General features: G+C 45.0%; 1 protein-coding gene across 2 annotated transcripts; it reads left to right on the forward strand.

Moving 5' to 3' along the window:
* Positions 1 to 348: 348 nt before the first annotated feature.
* LOC122387861 lies at positions 349 to 13,265 on the forward strand. 2 transcript variants are annotated; one of them, XM_043378439.1, is made up of 8 exons: positions 349 to 760; positions 2,902 to 3,123; positions 4,863 to 4,990; positions 8,218 to 8,277; positions 10,346 to 10,432; positions 10,806 to 10,902; positions 12,152 to 12,198; positions 12,924 to 13,265. In XM_043378439.1, exons 1-8 carry the CDS (start codon positions 685 to 687, stop codon positions 13,044 to 13,046), a joined length of 840 nt encoding a protein of 279 aa, XP_043234374.1. In that variant the 5' UTR covers positions 349 to 684; the 3' UTR covers positions 13,047 to 13,265. The 2 variants fall into 2 exon arrangements, with proteins under 2 accessions (XP_043234374.1, XP_043234375.1); XM_043378440.1 differs by having other exon boundaries at positions 350 to 760; positions 12,152 to 12,163; positions 13,005 to 13,265.
* Positions 13,266 to 19,157: the final 5,892 nt, after the last annotated feature.

The following is a 19,157-nucleotide window of genomic DNA, read 5'->3' on the forward strand; positions in this document are numbered from 1 at the left end:
ATCATATTTTAATCACCATTAAAACATAACTGAATAGGTATAAAAGAGAACTCGATATATACTTTCCTTGTTTTTAAGAATTCCGGAATTAGATACCCGAGGGAGCAAAGAGGGAGCAAGTTGCCACGCTGATTTAATACCTCATAGTCGAAAGGTGGGCTACTAGAACCAAAAATTGCTGTGTTTGTAAATAAATAAGTGATTTGAGGGCAAAAAATGCCCGGATTTAAACTTCTAAAATTATTTTGAACATAAAATATTTCAGTTTGAGGGATGTTAAGGCCTCTGAGGGTAGGTACTTTTTAGGTATCAAATAAGTTCCTCTGCGAAAGTTCCGTCGTGAAAACGGCCATTACAGCAGAACCACCGATGTACAGCACACAAACCTGCCAGAATTCAGCTTTCGAACCAACCCATGTGACAACCGCGGCCGTCGCGGTGGCGCGGGCGGTAGCGGACGCTGGGTGACCTTTTCGGTTGACCCGAGTCTGACCTTTGCACCGCGTCCGGGTTGTGAAGCGACCGGCGACTGTGACGGCGACCAGAGGCTCTTCGTCTTTCGGTGCGGCCACAGCGCTCGCGCTGCCTCCCTCTCCCTCTCACCAGGACTTGCCGCAACTCACCAGAACTCACCAGAACTCACCAGAACTCACCGGAACTCATCGGAACTCACCGTCAGCCGATATGACCGCTCACATCTCCGGGAGAAGCGGGCTGCTGCCGCTGTCTTTGATGGCCGTCTGTGTCGTAATGGCATCAGGTGAGGAAAGCAGCGTGAGCATCCGAGACATCATCATGTTAACATCATCAGCAGCAGGAACAGCAGCAGCAGGTGGCGAGAAAGTAACTCGATGATTTTTGGTATGCACTGTCTTTATTATAGGCGTTGGTGGTGGTAGCTCATTCCGTAACACAAAGGCCGCAAATTTACACTGCGGTTTGCGATCAGCACCATAATGTGTTTATAGTGGCATTTGCCGATAAGAAACAATGGCTGCTGTTAGACAATCAATAAGAACATCAGTAGGTAATTTGCCATAGTTCCCCTCACGTTGCGATCAAATCTGATAGGTATGTATACAGTGTTGGTAAGAATTCAAATCGAGCATTCGATATTTTGGATAGCGTGACATTACAATACATAGATACAATTGGATAGCGGAGTGTAATCGCCACGCCGATTGTGGATTGCTCTTGATCGTCAATACATACATACATACATACATACATACATACAATCTTGCTACATTCAAATCAAGCTCAATGCTGTCGTGTGATGCCGCTAATGTTATTGTTTATATCACATCTCAGTCGTGGAGTTTCTCAACGAAGGAGACAATCAGGGCTTTTATTCGCGGAATATTCAGATGGTTTTGAGTGAATCGCTGATGTGTAGAGAAGGCATACAGACATATCTTGGAAACAAGACAACAAAACCTGTTATTTAGTCAGCGTCCATCACGCCGGAAATTATTACAGGGATAACTACATGAAAGCCAGTACCTTCAGGCACAATAGGCCATTCATCATATGGACAAAGCTTGAGGAAAGTCCGCGACTATTACTTATCGTTTTAGTTTTTGCTGACTCACACAGGAGAGGCTAAACAAGCATCATGAAGCTTTGTATATATAGCGCCACAGCAAGGCAAATGCGAAATGTTAACGTGTAAGCTTAGGTATGAAAAAGTTAACGAAAATTGCAATTAGCGAAAATTCAAATTAGCTCACTTGTCTACACCACAACGCCAAAAATCAGACATGTAAAGCGGTAGAAGTTCCTCTGAAACAAGTCGGTTTACTTCTTCGACCTAATGAAACATGATATATATATCGTGTAGTTCAGCTGCTATTTAAGTTGCTCGTCAGGTTACATAACCAATCCCTTTGACAGAGTCACTTAGCTAGCGAACCGTATACCACCGTGTCTGAGTGTCTGAATGGCTGTCTGAGTGAATGAACGCCTAAAAGTGTGCTCAGAAAAGAGTCATCTCAGGAAAGCCTGAGCCAACACATATAGTTGTATATCGATCTATGAATGGAAAAGATGGCACTCAGGGTAAATAGTGAACGCTGTCAACTGTCTAAGGATGTGCATCAGGCATGTCAGAACATTAATAAAATTCGCTATAGCGACTTTCCGGCATTATTTGTTAGCCAGTTGTCAACAAAAGAAGTGTGTTGTTGGTCCGACTTGTTTGAGGCTGTCCTCGTTAAATGCTCTATAGCTAGAACTGGAAGAAATTCATAGACAGTATTTCAATGAGGTTTGAAATCGCAATCCATGAAACATAATATAACAAAGTACATTTTTTGTCACATACCCCTTCAGCATAGGCGGCGGAACGGGGAGGGCACCTGGGCACCGTGCCCCCCTTTGATTTTGGCATTTTAACTTTAGCCCTAATGGGCGTTGCATGGAAGCAAAAGTCGGCAGTGTCCCCCCCCCCCCTTGATTGAAGGTGTTCCGCCGCTACGGCCTTCAACTGGCCATCCTCCTTCACAAATTTTCGGCAATTGTGAGAGCCTACCTTCCCCTGGGCACGTGTTTGATGGGTGGTGGCAGGGGGTCGGAAAACGTACCCAGGTCACCCCGAGCCCCAAACATCCAACCAACTGTACCACCAGGTGGGCTAAAATAAACTTTTTATTTTGTTTTATTTATGAGGATCTAACTAACCACTTCAAACCGTCGATCATCTTCAAACGATGCTTTCTAGCGGATTGTAATGTAGTAGTATTAGTGGAGGGACGAGAGGAGCGGATATATAACCTCAACTGCTCATTTCTTTATTCTACTACCAAGTCACCTAAGCCGTAATCACCGCACCATACTAGTATGTGGAAGGCTTTTGATGTCAATACATACGTACATACAATAAAAAACACCTTTCTTTTTCAGGCCGACCGCACGGCATCGACCTGTCGCTCTTACCATCCTTCCCTGAGGAGCTGGAAACCACCACCACTACCACCACGACCACCACAACGTCGACCACGACTCCTAAACCCACGCTGCCGACGATACCGACGGTTCGCGTCCCGTCGGTAACGACAGTGGAGATCAACACAGGAACGGGAGCCGACGCGGCGGCAGTGGACACCCCCTGTGGTCCGGCCATCGGTGAGTGAGCGCCCCACGCGCTCCTGATTAGACACACACCCCCTGTGGCCCGGCCATTGGTGAGTGAGCCGCCCCACGCGCTCCTGATTAGACACACACCCCCTGTGGCCCGGCCATTGGTGAGTGAGCTGCCCCACGCGCTCCTGATTAGACACACACCCCCTGTGGCCCGGCCATTGGTGAGTGAGCCGCCCCACGCGCTCCTGATTAGACACACACCCCCTGTGGCCCGGCCATTGGTGAGTGAGCTGCCCCACGCGCTTCTGGTTAGACACAAGAAAGACTCGGTTGGTGCTGTCGCGTGAGGAGTTTTGTTAAGTTATATGTCAGGTTTCAGTCTCTTTAGCTTAGCTGCTCATAAAAGCCCGTTAACCCTAGAACGCCTAGGGGGGGTTGTATCAACCCCCCCCCCCTGAGGTTTTTTCGAAGTGCACGCTAAACGGCTTGTCGTAGCGGGCTGAAATTTTCAATACCCTCTGGGGCAGCCTTTGCGCATCTTTTGCCGAAAAAAATGATCGGGTCATGTCAGGTCACGGAGTTATGACGTCATAAGAGGTACAGCCTCCGGCCGACAGTTACCAAATGTGTGCGCCGAATCCCTAGGTTTTCTGCCGGTGATACCCACATTGTTTGATGGATCATGATGAAACTTTCCATGCATGTTGGGGCAAGCATTGGCTATCGTGTGGTGCAAGAAAATTGACCGGGTCAGGTCAGGTCACGGAGCTATGACGTCACAAGAGGAACAGCGTCCGGTACTATTTTTGAAAAGCGCCCGAACCACTATTTTGCTAATTCTTGTCACCTCAATGGGAATATGCAGCAATATTAGCTTCTATAGGGAGGAAATGGACCTCCCAAATCCAAAAATACAATCAGATTACAAAAATTTAAATTTTGATTTTTCGAATTTCTGCCGCCGACTGTGACCTTGCCGACTTCCGGCGCTCCCAACGCGCCATTTTTAGAGCTAGGGAAACGAAATACATACCAAACGATAGAAAATTGATCAAGGAACACGATAGTGAAGGTTTCAAGTCGATATCTCCCACCGTTTTGCCGCAATCACCGCGGAAAGTTGAAAAAGTTTGATTTTTTCGGAAAATTTGACCTTTGACCGGTCAAAAGTAGGTCAAATGTTGACCTAGGACCAAAAAATATACCACCAATCGCGAGATCTCGTCGAGAGCAATCCGTTGTTTTTTTCCGCTAAGCTCTACGACCTTCCGTTTCGAAACGCCAGGGGGGGTCGTAATAACCCCCCCCCCCCCCTGGTCGTTCGTGTTATGAGAAAAGGCCTGGTCGTGCGAGGGCTAATCTCATCATGTCAATCATCATCATGTAATGTAATGTAGCTCAATGTGTGACTGTAAGTCAGATGTTAGCATCGGAGTGGTGATCTAACTCACTCAGTATTCATTATCATAACTCCATAACTCTGTTTACTAGCCGTAGGCACTAGGCTATGTAACTCACTATTATCCTAACTCTATAACTCTGCCTCTAGCCGTCGGCACTAGGCTATGTAACTCACTATTATCCTAACTCTATAACTCTGCCTCTAGCCGTCGGCACTAGGCTATGTAACTCACTATTATCCTAACTCTATAACTCTGCCTCTAGCCGTAGGCACTAGGCTATGTAACTCACTATTATCCTAACTCTATAACTCTGCCTCTAGCCGTAGGCACTAGGCTATGTAACTCACTATTATCCTAACTCTATAACTCTGCCTCCAGCCGTCGGCACCGGGGTCGGAATCGGTATCAAGGAGGATAACGTGAAGCGACGAGCCGACGCCAAGACGGCGGCTCAGGGTGGATGCGGCCCGTTCCTGGCGGAGGTTGTCGGTGACACCACCACCAAGGTGAGATAGTGGGAATCAGGCTTTAGAACTCCGTGGGGAATGGGATCCTATACTACAGCTGATGACGTTCAGGTCCTGAGGCGGGAGATCCGCTTTTGATTAAATTTAGAAAGGTAATCGGATTGAACTTTTGGCATAATACCATACCTAAGTTTTCCTTGCCTTCCAGTATTTAGGATTTAGCCAAAAGGTTTCAGCGTTTTGGTATAATACCATAACAAAGTTTTCCTTGTGTTGAGGTTTGGTTAGCATTTGGTATTTACCAGGACTGCGCAGCGTGTCATGTTTTTGTGTTCTTGTGTGTGTTTGTGTACCCCTACTATGACCGCCTCTGCGGGTTACCGGGCACCGCCGTGTCTGGCGCCTGGCGCCGCCGCTGCCCGACCTGCCCCGAGGTCAGGGTCGTCCCGCGCGATGCAGCCTGCTGTGTGGGGTGAGCAGGCTAGTCGTGTCTATATCGCCGTGAATAAACCAGTGTCCGAGTACAAGGGTTCAACCGTCACAAATCATATTGAGCCGAAAACGATCATCAGTAGTAAGAAAGAAGACCATGTTTAACCCGCGCCCTGCTGGGGGTGGTGTGTTTGAACACCCCCCCCCCCTTGTAGTTTTTCGCGAATATCTCAAAAAACGGCGGCGCCGAGCGCCACCGTTTTTGGTACACCTTATCATACATCAATTCTACACATGTTGTGAAAATTTCAGACCAAGGTCATTCAAGGTCAGGTCACCAGGTCACTTGAAGTGACCTCACATCATAAAAAGTTTCTATGTCGGTCATAGCTACACCGAGTAACCGATCGCTTTGAAACTTTCAGCGATTGCAAAGAGCAATAGCATGTACGTACAAAATGTATATCTCATAATTTTGATATCGATGACCTAAGGTCAGGTCAATTTTGCGACCTCCCCATTATAAGTCAATGGGAGATAATTGAAATGCGCCTCTTTTGGACGAAAGACGTCATAAACACTCCCAAACACCGAATTACAAGTGGTTTAGACACACTGAACATGAAAATGGTGTCCGTGACCCTTGTTTATGCCCTGAGGTCATCTTAGGTCACGAATGGTATCTAACAGTTTTTTGCAAATAACTTTTGAAAGAGGCATGCTAGAGCGATGAAAACGCCTTAGATGTGTTCAGCTTGACGATACGGATCGACTGATATGCAACATGACCCTTTCCGGTCAGGTCATGACCTTGACCTGAGGTCAAATTTTCAAGTTGACCTTTCAAGGTCAAGGTATAGTTCATTCGATGCGTCTTGACGAGAGGAACACGATGCCGGTAAAAGTAAGCTCGTACAGGGCTTGGGTCAAAAGTTATTGCAGAAACGCTGTTTCCGAAAAAATCGGCTATTTTTGCAGTTTTTGCCCCCTGCAGGCAAAACCGTTGACGTTAGGTCAAATCTGAGAGATTTACTCAGAAAGGGCGCTATTAGGGCTATCGAATGCGCTTTTCCGCGGCGCTGTAGCTCTATTGGTTCCCGAGTTATGCGTTGGCTTCTTGGAAATTTTCGACATTCGACCTGGAAATCGGCGAAATTTTGCCTTCAATGACCTCTGGTGACCTGACCTTTGACCTGACCAAAAAATTGACTGAAGTGATTTCGTCATTATTATTGACGTTCTTTCGAACACCGCCTTCCGCGTATCGCTACGTGGCCCAGGAGCCGAGTTACAAGGGGGGGGGGGTGTTCAAACACCCCCCCCCCCCCAGCAGGGCGTGGAAATCCAGGACCCCCAGCCGGGCGCGGGTTAATTGTTTTAGTATTTCGCCTTGTTGTCATAACAGTCAATCGGCCGGCAAATCAGTTGCTTCGTCTTACCTTGTCTTATCTTGTCTTATTTTTATCGGAAATTTCTACCTGGCTGGCCTTTGTACTGTCGTTGCTCTAAAAGATCCATGTCGATGTACCTGAATGTCTTCAAACTCAACTCCTGAGTCCTGGCATACACTGAAGTAACCCCCACCTCCATTCAATAACCAGTTCCCCCCCCCCCCAAAAAAAAAAACGCCGAATGGTGCCGACGACGGCCAATTAGAGTGAAGCAAGGATGTGTGCACCCCATTTACGCATAGTATCAAGCATCAACAAATGTTAGTGGGTGCGTTAGAAGGTCTAACTTCGGACAGGATCTTGGAGCACGTGTTCTTACATGCGACATGGCGTGCATTTTTGTACACAAATAATATAGGTGGGACGGAATGCTATTTGGGTGTATCCTGAGAAACAGGTAGGCGTTGGGTGATGTTATTGGATTTTTTAGCAAACCGAACATACCTAATGTAATAACAATGACGAGTATGCTATCACGTGTGTGCGATACTCAGGACAACGTTTACTAATCGTAAAGGTAATGTTATTTGTAATTACGGAGCGAACGAAGCGAGCGTAGTCTTTCCTTAGATTAGCGGAGTTTTCTGAGAACCAGTCGCGTATGAATAACATTTGGGTAGGTATGCTCGTGCATCCTACTGGAAGCAAGTGCGGTTTACGGTGTAGCAGACATTAGACAATCAATGCGCACGTAGGTAAATGAATGTTGCTCCGGAAAGCGGCCATTGATCCTGTGACGTACATGGCGGCTACAATAAAATAATTTTGCGATATCCTGAACCGGACACGTAGCACCATGCGAAAACCTTATTAATTCGGCTGGTCGAGAACAATGGCAAATATTGCATGCCTTCCCTCGACATTTAGATAGAATAGTAAGTAATCATTCTATTGGTCGTGTACGTGCCCACGACTAACGTTTCTGCCGAAGAACAAAAGAAAATTATTTTTACGTTTTATAAAGCACTATTGTGTTTGTTCTGAGAATGAAGACTTGCATAGACCTGTTGATAAATGTTATGACGTTGTTAGAACCTTTTATTCTGATATTCTCGAAATGACATGAGAAGACATACCAATATCCGAGCGTGCCTAGCTATTATGGCTGTAGGAAAAGTACTAATAAAATTGCGCTGAAAAGTACAAAGGACTCTTGATACCACTTCTCCGAAACAGTATTCAGAATAAAAGCATGCTAACGATATTTAGATACATACCTACATTATTCGTGTAACATTATTCGTGCTTACTCACTGCCGGATCCTTTACTGCTACCTACTTGTCACGTGTTTCCAATCGCATCATTTTTGCGAAGGCGCCTTGTGATGCTCCGCAGCGGCTCAGGATCGTAATAATTTGCCTTTTGTTTTTTTTTTTCGCCAGGTTGCTGGAAAGGATGACCTGACTGCCAAATCGTTAACGACTGTTGTTGGAATCGATGATGTAAGTATACTCAGTATTACGTCACACATGACCTAATAAATGAGTGTCAGATGCAATATCATCATGCGGTGTTGGAATTGTAAACTCTTTTCTTTGAAGTGTCTTTTCTTTAAGTGTGTATGTTTTAGGCTCGTGTATTGCTAAGGTGAATCTAACTGTCCATAGAACAATGGTCAAGTGTGCTGAAAATGCTCTGCTGATAGGTATAGGTATTTCATCCAAGAAACGGAATAGCCACCCCAGTCTGTACGTCACGAAAGCCTTCACCTTAACAAATTGGTACCGCCGCTGTGGCATGGTTGACGTATAATACCTCCACATTCGGTGTGGAAGATCAATTGATCAAAGAATTAAAAGATGACCTCCGGCAGCCTCTTCCTTGTCAAAAGAGCTGGCAGTAATTGGGAAATGTTCAGTCAGCCCTGTATAAGAGAAATTCCCGGCTGCGAAGATAATATGAAATAAAAGATGTTTAATAAATCCTTGCCAATAATAAATCATTTCGTTCGGTGGCATCTCCTGGGGGCATGACCTCGTGAACGTCGATATAATGTTTCAGTGCAATTACTACAGCGAGTATTATTTGATGATTTCTTTCTGCAAAAGTACGTGTACACTAGTGATTGAAGTTTTCTTTTGCTTTCTTTCTACCCTGTGTTATGTATTTTTATCAGATGTCGTCTGTCTAGTCATAATGCACAACCAGCAATCATTGAAAACTGATTTCACCTGATGCATAACGCATTTCAACCAGTGGCGGCGGAAGGTATTTTGGGATGGGGGGGCACACCTGATCCTTCCCGGAACCTAGGGTACCCCCAAATCTAGTTTTCTCACCGGTTTTAGGCCACTTATTTTTCACCTCTTGGCCTTTACAACAAAAATAAAAAATAAAACATTTGCAAATAAGTGAGATAATTAGTCTCATCTGAGTCAAGAAACTACCTTTTTGGTAACCTGGAATAAACGTTTAAAGCTTCCACACATGAGCTGTCAAGTCAGGTACGGGGACCCGCAGTTGCTACTGTACAGCGACCCTGAGTAAATTGTCCCAGCACCCTCACAGGGAACAACGATAAGCTGTCAGAGGGCACGCACAGAAAACCTCAGCTGCTCTTGTGCAGGGACCGGCAGTCGATATCAATGTTATCGGTTGTTACTGGACAGGACAGACGGCTAGAGTTGGGGTTCGTGTACAATAGCAACTGCGGGTCCCCGTACAGAGGGGGATTTTTTTACTTAAATAGGTATTGTCTTCCATTCAGCTTTTCTTTGAGGCCCTCGGCCGCTAATATGGGGAGGACAAGCTGCCCCGACGGTTCCTGGCCCTTTGAAACTTTGCGGGGGCAGAGACCCCCACGGCCCCAGAGTTGTGGGGGCAGGCTGCCCCCATGCTGCCCCCCGGCTCACGCGCCTATGCCGGCTGGCGTCTGGCAGAGTCGCGGGGAAAGGCCTGTGGCACGCTCAGACGCACTTTCGTGACGTCCGTGCCGGGTTACTCGCGTTCCGTCCTACTCTTCCAGACTTCGGTTACCGGTAGCTCGTAGATAGCTCTGCTTGATTTCTGAGCATTATGTGTGGAGGGCGTTTGGTGGAAATAGTCCGTCACGGACTAGCTCGCCGGATAGCCCGTCGTGAAAACGGCTATTATCAATCCAAGTTACTCGCTATATCAACTTAATAAAAAGGTACTCAGCCAAACTGGCATATGTTCCTGACGTAGGTAGTATGGAAGTATTGTGGTACTTCGTCGATAACAATTTTGGGGGGGGGGCAAAAAGATATGTTTGCCCCCCCCACCCTGGAAGATGGGGGGGCGCCGTGCCCCCGCTGCCCCCCCGCTTCCGCCGCCACTGATTTCAACGATCATAGAGAATTGATCTCATCTGATTATAATTCGCATTCGTTTCAGGCTACATTGAGGTAAAACAATTGTTTAAAAAAACCCGGTGTAGCCTCAGTGTAGCCCGAAACGAATACGAATTAGGTACAACCATTTACCTGAGGAAGATTAGAAATGTCACTTCGTCAATACCTCACCTGATGGGTTATCTATATGTGTTTACAGATCGCCATTGGCCTCAGCCAGTCACACACGGGAGCTTTGGTAGATACCGGTGACAAGCAGGCCCCATCCAAGGCCATCGCTTCAGTGGTAAGCAAATACATAATTCAACCAGTCACAGCCGGTAGATGCCGGTAGATACCAGGTAGATCACAGATGGTAGATACCGGTAACAAGTCAGCCCCATCATAGGCCATCAATTCAGTTGTAAGCATGGTATATTAGTATTCAGTGATCACTTCACAGATTAAGAGTGTGGGGGTTGTCATGTAAGTAGTTTTGTTTTCTGCAGGGAACTATCAAGATTGTGCGCCTGGCGCAATAAAAGTGTCAACCAAAAATAAAACAAACAGGGGAAAAGGTAATAGTTGGAAACGAAATAGAACCAAACAGGCAGGACACTGCCGTTATTTTCAAAAGTTGAGGTGCACATCAGACCCGCTTCTTTCCCCCCCCCCCCCAGGCCCAGGCATCAGGCATTGCCAGCAAACAGCAGAAGACCACCCACGCCGGATCAGGGACGGTAACTTCGGATGGCGTCAACGTCACCAACACTGCCAGTGAGTGGTATACCAGTACTGTCGAATTTTACATGAATTATCAAGTTATCAAATTATGAATTTATGAAAAGTATAAAAACTATAGTTATGAATTTTTATTTATGAGTCCATTATCAAAATGCGAGCCTTCTTCAAAAAGTTCGTTATATTGCAGAAACTTTCAACATTTATTTATATGCTAGAGTCCTAGATGATAGTAATTGTATCGTTGTTCTTCAGTTCTCGCATTGAATCGCTTGAACATCAAAAAACTCCGAGGCAATGTCGCAAAACTCAAGCTGAAATTATTCAGAAAGTAATAAATTATACGGCTCAATCTATTCGATTCAAAACAACCGGCTCAACGATAACGATGCGTTTGTTGATGAAAGCGTAGATGCATATCGAACACTGATGCGATCTTACGAGCTCTGAGGAATAAATTAGCAACAACTTTGGACTGCACCATCGAAACGGTCAGCACGGGGAGACCTGGATTGTGTGAGAGAGTGAGAGAGAGAGAGAGAGAGAGAGAGAGAGAGAGAGAGAGAGAGAGAGAGAGAGAGAGAGAGAGAGAGAGAGAGCGAGAGCGAGAGAGAGAGAGAGAGAGAGAGAGAGAGAGAGAGAGAGAGAGAGAGAGAGAGAGAGAGAGAGAGAGAGAGAGAGAGAGAGAGAGAGAGAGAGAGAGAGAGAGAGAGAGAGAGAGAGAGAGAGAGAGAGAGAGAGAGAGAGAGAGAGAGTGATCCGGATACCAATTTTAATTTATCAACATCAATACTGATATCCACAGAAACTTAGATTATATGAAACTGTGCAGTATGCAACAAAATAAAAGCAAACAAATATATTTGGAATTTATTGGGACGGTTTACAGACAATGCCCAAAGCAAAGTCTGATCCGCTAAGCCTAAGAGTAAGACATTAGCTGATGAAAGCTGCTGCCAGAACAATACACACATACCTACGGATACCATAAGATCTACCTATACCTAAATGCATTTGAACGAGAGGGAGGGATACCTGAACTGCCATTCTGTATCAACTTCTTGGGCTGTTAGAGGCAGCGGATTGTTCATTCACCGCAGTTCCATGAAATGTTACCATTTATTCCCTATGCGCTGTGCAGCACGTTGATGACGCAGTATGCACGTTATGACTTAGTAGTGATTAGGAAACCCTCTGTGACTTTTACTTCTTTACCATACGTCCTAATTTGAACGTCACAAAACTGGTGCTAATACGGCATAACTGAATTGAACATTTATTTCAGGTGATGGAATCAAAGCTGATGTGCTAACACAAATCAACTGCGGAAAGGTAAGCTGTGAACTCTAGGACACTGAAGTGTGAAGCTAGGTAAAGGAAAAAAATGAAGCTAGATGAGTAAGCTAGCTTGGTGTTTGATGTTGCATTTGTAAAAAAAAATATGAATAATCTTACACTAAACGCTTCAGCGACCTGCTCCGCACTGCGACGTCTCTTGAACAAACCGTGCTCGAGCTCCGGAGATTTTGCCTGTGTTCGATGTCTCCCGGACGACAAAGATTCTTCGTCGTCGTCGTTCGATGTCGCACGGACGGCGAAGATTCTACGCGACGTCGCGTAGAAGTTTTGTCGTCCGCGTGGAATCTTTTGAGCGTACTAAGGTCGGAAAAGAGACAATAATGGCGCACACTTCGAAAGCGGCGCGGCAGCTGTATACAGTAGTTGCTTACATGTGTGTACGTGGTTTCCATGAAAACATTAGAACTGGCAATTTTGCTCACGTTTCTATAAAAAAAAACGAGCAAATGGGATGGATTCGAAAGTGATGAACATTCACAATGCGCAAGTGGCGCACAAAATGGCCGACCACGCCGTCGTACTGTGTGCCTCATCGAACGCAGTGTATATATTTTGCGTAGAATGTTCTTTGTCCGAGGAGACTGCAAACACGCTCATTGCCTCTCACACTAATTTCCCCAGTACCTTCGAGTGCAATTCTGTCACATACCTCACTTGATGGAGTTTTAACTGAACACCCATCTTCCCTTTATCGACAGAACGGTACCAAGTGTCCTGGGCCCAATATCAAGCTACCAATCGGTAAGCCGAAGCTGCCGAAGGTGCCCAAGCCGACGTTGAAGCCCACGAAGAAGCCCTTCCTTCCTAAACTGGTGGTGTGATGCGGTGAAATCCCCAACGAAGAGACTCTGTACATACTGTCCTGCGAATGAGGAGGTGGAGAGGGGTATTATCATCCCCCTGGAGGTGTAGCCAGAAGCAGGTCATCAACATAGTGCACGTGTACAATAATTGATTTTAGCGCATAACCACAGTGTAGTGTGATTATGATTGACTGAAACGACTTGAATCGGCTGATACAATAAACTTTGACAGCGGTGTATGGGGGTTTGGAGTAATATGCAGCGTGCAGCAAAGGAACAGGATAGATACCCTTCTACAAGACAATTATACACACCACTTCTACAATTAATGAACTGGCCACTCGGGGGTAATCAATTTATGCAAATACTAGGGTAGTCTCGGTGAGGACGTGCTCAACCAATAGTGTCAGTTAATTTGTATCACAGCGCAAAGCTACGCCAAAGTGAATTACTTTTCTCGTTTTGCTTCCTGCCAATTATTGCGTATGTAACTGACTATTGATTAGGTAGCGAGATAACTGCTGAGTACCCCACAGCCCTTCCACGAACCGCAGACTATCTCCGCTAGGATTTGCATATGTTACGCATACATGCTACGAGCTCGTTTTGATCTAGCGTAAGCGGCAAGCGCCCACCTGGGGGATCGAATTCAACATCCCCTCTGTTTTCTTGAGTAACCCATGAACCGTGTAAGCTAGCGACGTAGGGCCCACCTACCTAAGAAATTTGGTGTTTCTAGGTGCCATAGGAGCCAATCGCGAGGGGGTCGCATCGCCCCCCCCCCCCTGCCAGGCCGTGTTATGAAAAATGCCCTGCCAGGGCGAGGGTTATAGTTGAGCCATGTTATGAAAGCGGTGTGAGAAGATACTCATGTTGTGTGACATAATATTTATTTTTGCAAGGGAATCTTACTTTACTAATAACAAGATGGAAAACTATAGGTACGCGAATATCTAACGAATGATAGAAAATGACCGGCAATAATGGTATCAATTAAAAAACACACATGCAAACTTCAATTACCTGTATTACACCAACACTCAATGTCTACAACACAGCAATAGATAATCTGATATTCGGGGTAAAATTCAGAGCTTGGACACCCAACATTCTTGTCTTCAACATCTACTTGTATAATAATGAAGCATCTGCGGTGATATATGTACATGCCTTTTAAGTCTGAATATTTTGGCAGGTCTAATCGCTTTAAATGCTTAACCCGCGCCCCGTAGGGCTACCGGCGGACCCTACCACCCGTAGGGGGGGGGGGGGCCGTTTCGGCCCCCCCTAAGATCTCGGAAAGTTACCGGCCGATTTTCACAATTCAAACGGCGTTCGATAGCCCCACCCGGGAACTACCTTGTGACCAAATTTCATTGACCTAGGTCAAACCGATGACGTCACAGGTCAGGTCAAAGGTCAGATTTTCACCGTTCACAGGCAATTCAAGAAATGTGCTGTGAAAGCGAGTAAATTGGTAATTTATTGAAAACCATCGATGGTACATTGTTCGTCAAACACATACTTTGCTATCTGAGGTCACTGATACCAGGTCAGGTCACAGCGAGGTCAGGTCACCGGGGGTCACAATATGAATGTGTCGTGTGATACATGTTTTATGGTCCATTTTACATGACAAATGCGATTATGTGGGTTAGGCAGCCTTTGGGGCCAGCCTAGGTCACGTTTTTGTGAAGGTCAGGTCAAGGTCAGGTCAAATTAGGTCAAATTTCAAAGTTGATATTTTTGCATAAAATGGGTATCTATTCGATGCAGCTTGTCACGGGGAGTCTAATGGTGGTCTTCGTTTTGCTCTACGAGTTCTAGAATGGCCAAAAATTGAGTTTGAAAATTTGACGTCATCATTTTTGAACAGTTTTTTTCGCTATAACTTGGCCAAAAAACGAGGTATCGATCTGAAATTTGGTATGTAGATAGAAGACGGTAGGCACTATCACATATATTCCGTTTTTTTCGAACTCAAAAAACTTTCTGGATTTTTTGGCGAATATATCCAAAAAAATGCTTTTTTGATTTTTGGGGGTCAAAACTCAAAAATTTCAAAAATTCGAGATAGCAGTTTTGTAGCCCTGTCAATTCTACACCTTTTATGTCTTGATCATTTTTCTGTATCTTCAAAGCTGTAGTCCTGACAGGTCTTCTCGCGAAGGTCTTTTTTCGGTCGAAAATGACAGAACATGACGTCACTCTGACGTCATTTGTGGCCAACCTATCATAGCCTCTGGAAAAATTTTTGGTCACAATGTGTAAAATTGATGCCCGGAAGGGTCCTGAAAGTTTGGTGGCGATATCTCCAGCCGTTTAGGAGATATCGACCGAAAAGGACAGGGAGGGGCCGTTTCGGCCCCCCCCCCCCTACGGGGCGCGGGTTAAACAAAAGGCGCATGTGAGCCTCAATGACTTAAGCACTGGCCAGCTGAAAATAGCCGTTTTCACGACGGCCATCTGGTACACATTTGGTGCGCATCTGGTGCAGATCAGATGCAGATTTGGTCAAATCAGGTTCAGTGTGTCTCTTAGTAGCTGTCAGCTAAGGTTGCACAATTTGTTTATATGCCTGCTTTGTCATATTATCATAGAGTATCATCGATTAAAACACTGAAATAGATGAAGTTATTTGTTGTAAAAGAGATTAGGTGCAGATTTGGTCAAATCAGGTGCACTCGCCGGATAGCCCGTCGTGAAAACGGCTAATATCATCTTAATCTCGATGTTACTTTTTGACTTTCTATTCATACCTATTGCTCGTCCCTTGTCATATTTACTTGTGCAGCATGGGTGTAGGAGCGCCAAAAATATTAGTGAAGGATGTCACCTGACCCTTCTGAGAAAGTACAGGACCTTGCCGAAGTGGAGGGGGGGGGGGGCGAATTTTGCCAACCCCTCCTGTTTTTTTTTTTCTCGCAAATATCTCACGCCATTATCATCTAATTAACCCACGCCCTGGTGGGGTCTGTTTATAACGCGACCTGGTGGGGGGGGGCTATTTTTTGCCCCCCCCCTCGTATCTCCGAAACTACTGGACGGATCCGCAAAATTCACAAAATTCAAACGGCGTTCGAAAGGCCTGTCAAATTTGTCGAAGGAAACCAAATTTCATTGACCTCTGGGTCACCGATGACGTCACAGGTCAGGTCAAAGATGAAATGTTTCACCGTTCACGGGTCTTCTAGGGAATGCGCTATAACACCGAGGAAAACGCATTTTGGTGAGAATCAGCGATAGGGCGTCAGTTGCCTAGTAGATATGTTGTTATTAGAGGTCACTGACAATACCAGGTCAGGTCACCAAGGGTCACAGGTCAGGTCACATGAGCCCAACTTAACTAAGGTTGTGTGATGCATGTTTTATGGCCAATTTTTCATTTTCAACTCAATGGTGTTGGTTATAAGACTATCAGGTACGGCTTAGGTCACTTTCTGGTGAAGTTCAGGTCAAGGTCAGGTCAAGGTCAGGCCAAAAAAGGTCAAATTTTAAAGTTGATAGTTTTGCATAAAATGGGTATTTATTCGATGCAGCTCGTCACGGGGAGTCTAATGGTGGTCTTTGTTTTGCGCTACGGGGTCTAGAATTGCTAAAAAATTGAGTTTGAAACTTTGACGTCATCAATTTTGAACAGTTTTTTCGCTATAACTTCGCCAAAAAAGGAGTTATCAATCTCAAATTTGGTATGTGGATGGAAGATGGTAAGGACTATCACATATATTCCGGTTTTTGCGAAATTCAAAACACTTTTTGGATTTTTCGATTATTTTATCCAAAAAATATATTTTTTGATTTTTGGGGGTCAAAATCCAAACATTTCAAAAATCCAAGATAGCAGTTTTGTAGCCCTGTCGATTCTACAGCTTTTATGTCTTTATCATTTTTCTGTATTTGCAAAGCTATAGGCCTGATAGCTCTTCCCGCGAAACCCTTTTTTGGGTCGAAAACGGCAGAATATGACGTCACTCTGACGTCATTTCCGGCCAACCTATCATAGCCTTTGGAAAAATATTTGGTCACAATGTGTAAAATTGATGTCCGGGAGGGTACTGAAAGTTTGGTGACGATCGGCGCAGCGGTTCTGGAGATATATAGAAAAGTCTGGAGGGGGGGGGGCAAAAAATAGCCCCCCCCCCCACCAGGTCGCGGGTTAACGTCAAATTTTCAGTACAATACATGCCTAAAATTGAATTCTGCATCTTGCCATGAAAGCAATGAGTAAATCGGTGTGCAACCTCTTTTTTAGTAACAGGGGTGTAAAGTTAATCCCTCCGGAGTGGCGACGCGGGCGGTGCCGGCCGATTTTCACTGCCGGCGCCGGACGGTTACGTCTTTGCGTTGCGCTGCTTACCGCTGCTAATGCTCGATTCGCGTCAATATATCATTGCAACTTAAAAATGTACGGACTACAAGCAATGTTATAGTGAAAGAAATACGAAAATCAGCCGGTAACATTATGAGTCTCGTCACTCGTGTGTGCAAAGCAAACACAAAACTGACTGAAACGCTTCCACTAGCACACTAGTGGTGCTAATCGGAACTTGGACCTTCGGAATTCCGATTTTGTCCTACAATACCCAATTCGGAATTTGATTGGACACAGGCAGCACGCTTTGGACAAACTCAGTCGAACCCAGTCGTTCTAAGCATTGGTGAAGACCCTCACATGCATTGCTCAACATTGGTGAAGGATCCTTCACCAATCTAAAACTTTGGTGAAAGGTATCATTCACCAAAGAGATACGTTGCTACACCTATGTTGTGCAGTGTGCACTCAAAGCTATCAGACAGACTTATATAACGAACTAGGTATGGCAACACCTGTCGAAACATGATTCAGAACATTGAATGAAATTTATCCACAGACTTGGGTCGTAAATACATGTCATATGATGACACCTCTCGCCTCACTCTTCGCTCCTCTTTTCACCTGGCAGACATATCAGTCCTATCTCCGCACTAACTCGGTTTGGCCGCTTACCAAAGAACATTGTCCACATTGCTACCTTCAATTCCTCGTTAGTACAAAACGTCCACCCATCCAGAACGTGATACAACGTCCTCAGAAATCCAAGGTGGCGCGTGAAGTCGGTGTTGCCATGGAAACGGAAACCATACAGCAATAGCGCAAATTTGAACGGAAAGGAGCACACTAGAAACAGGCATACGAGCTTCATCGTGAAGACGACAATTTTCATGTTGTGTTTCAGCCGCTCCTCTCCATTGAGCATGTGCCGGGAAATCTCGCGCATTTTCTTGTGCTGAAAAGATAATCAGAAATTAGTGACGACATAAATCATACTTTTGTTTCGACATACAGCATTGGTACGTAAATACGCAATCATCTTTATTATCTGGTACATCTATGTAATTAGAATTTAAAATGACCTTTTCCTCGATAATTAATTGGAAATGCAATAAGAAGCAAATATTATATTGCTTGGCAAATTTTCGAACCACAGTTCATTCTCAACCCACATGAAACAAATTCATGTGACTTGAGAATCAACTGTGGTTCGAATGTTTGCCAAACAATATAATATTTGCTTTTATTATTTTTTATTCCAATTAATTATCGAGGAAAACGTCATTTGAAATTCTAACTACATATATCAAGATGTTCCTCGCTATAGTTCTTTTTTTTCAAAAGGACGCTGGCTCAAAGTGCAATATCGAAGCTCTCACGTGAGTTTTGGCAGCTTCAGTGTCTGGCCAAGAATTTCTTACCGAAAAAATAATCGATACCAAATTGTGCACGGTCAGTAGCTGGAAATTGTTTCTTAAAAATGAACATACTATGATGACGTCACTGGTGGCAGCAGGCACCCAAATGTCCGTGCAATGGGACAAGTGTCAACGAATTTGGGTGAAACTTAGTTTTTCACTGTTGCCGAGCATAATCGAGTAAGCGGTTCCGTCCATGATAGTTATACGTTACATTGCAATACATGTTCGACAGCAGACGTCACCAGTGTTCCCATATCTGGTTCCAAAATGCACATATGGAAATTATCGGGAAGAAATCACATGTTAAAATTAGTCGACGTTCGATTTTCTCAGGTTCAGTTTTTGCCGTTTTTGCTCGTTTTGGTTTTGGCGGCTAAAACACGTGCTTGTTCGAAA

The sequence above is a fragment of the Amphibalanus amphitrite genome, unplaced genomic scaffold (assembly GCF_019059575.1).
Source record: "Amphibalanus amphitrite isolate SeventyFive unplaced genomic scaffold, NRLGWU_Aamphi_draft 000300F_arrow, whole genome shotgun sequence".
Taxonomy (NCBI): Eukaryota; Metazoa; Arthropoda; class Thecostraca; order Balanomorpha; family Balanidae; genus Amphibalanus; species Amphibalanus amphitrite.

What these genes read in the sequence shown, in the direction of transcription:
- LOC122387861 (XM_043378439.1), top strand. Translation starts at nt 685, where the DNA reads ATGACCGCTCACATCTCCGGGAGAAGCGGGCTGCTGCCGCTGTCTTTG. An exon ending in TCGGTGACACCACCACCAAG is followed by an intron (nt 4,991 to 8,217) that starts GTGAGATAGTGG and finishes TTTTTTCGCCAG; the next exon opens with GTTGCTGGAAAGGATGACCT. An exon ending in CCAAGGCCATCGCTTCAGTG is followed by an intron (nt 10,433 to 10,805) that starts GTAAGCAAATAC and finishes CCCCCCCCCCAG; the next exon opens with GCCCAGGCATCAGGCATTGC.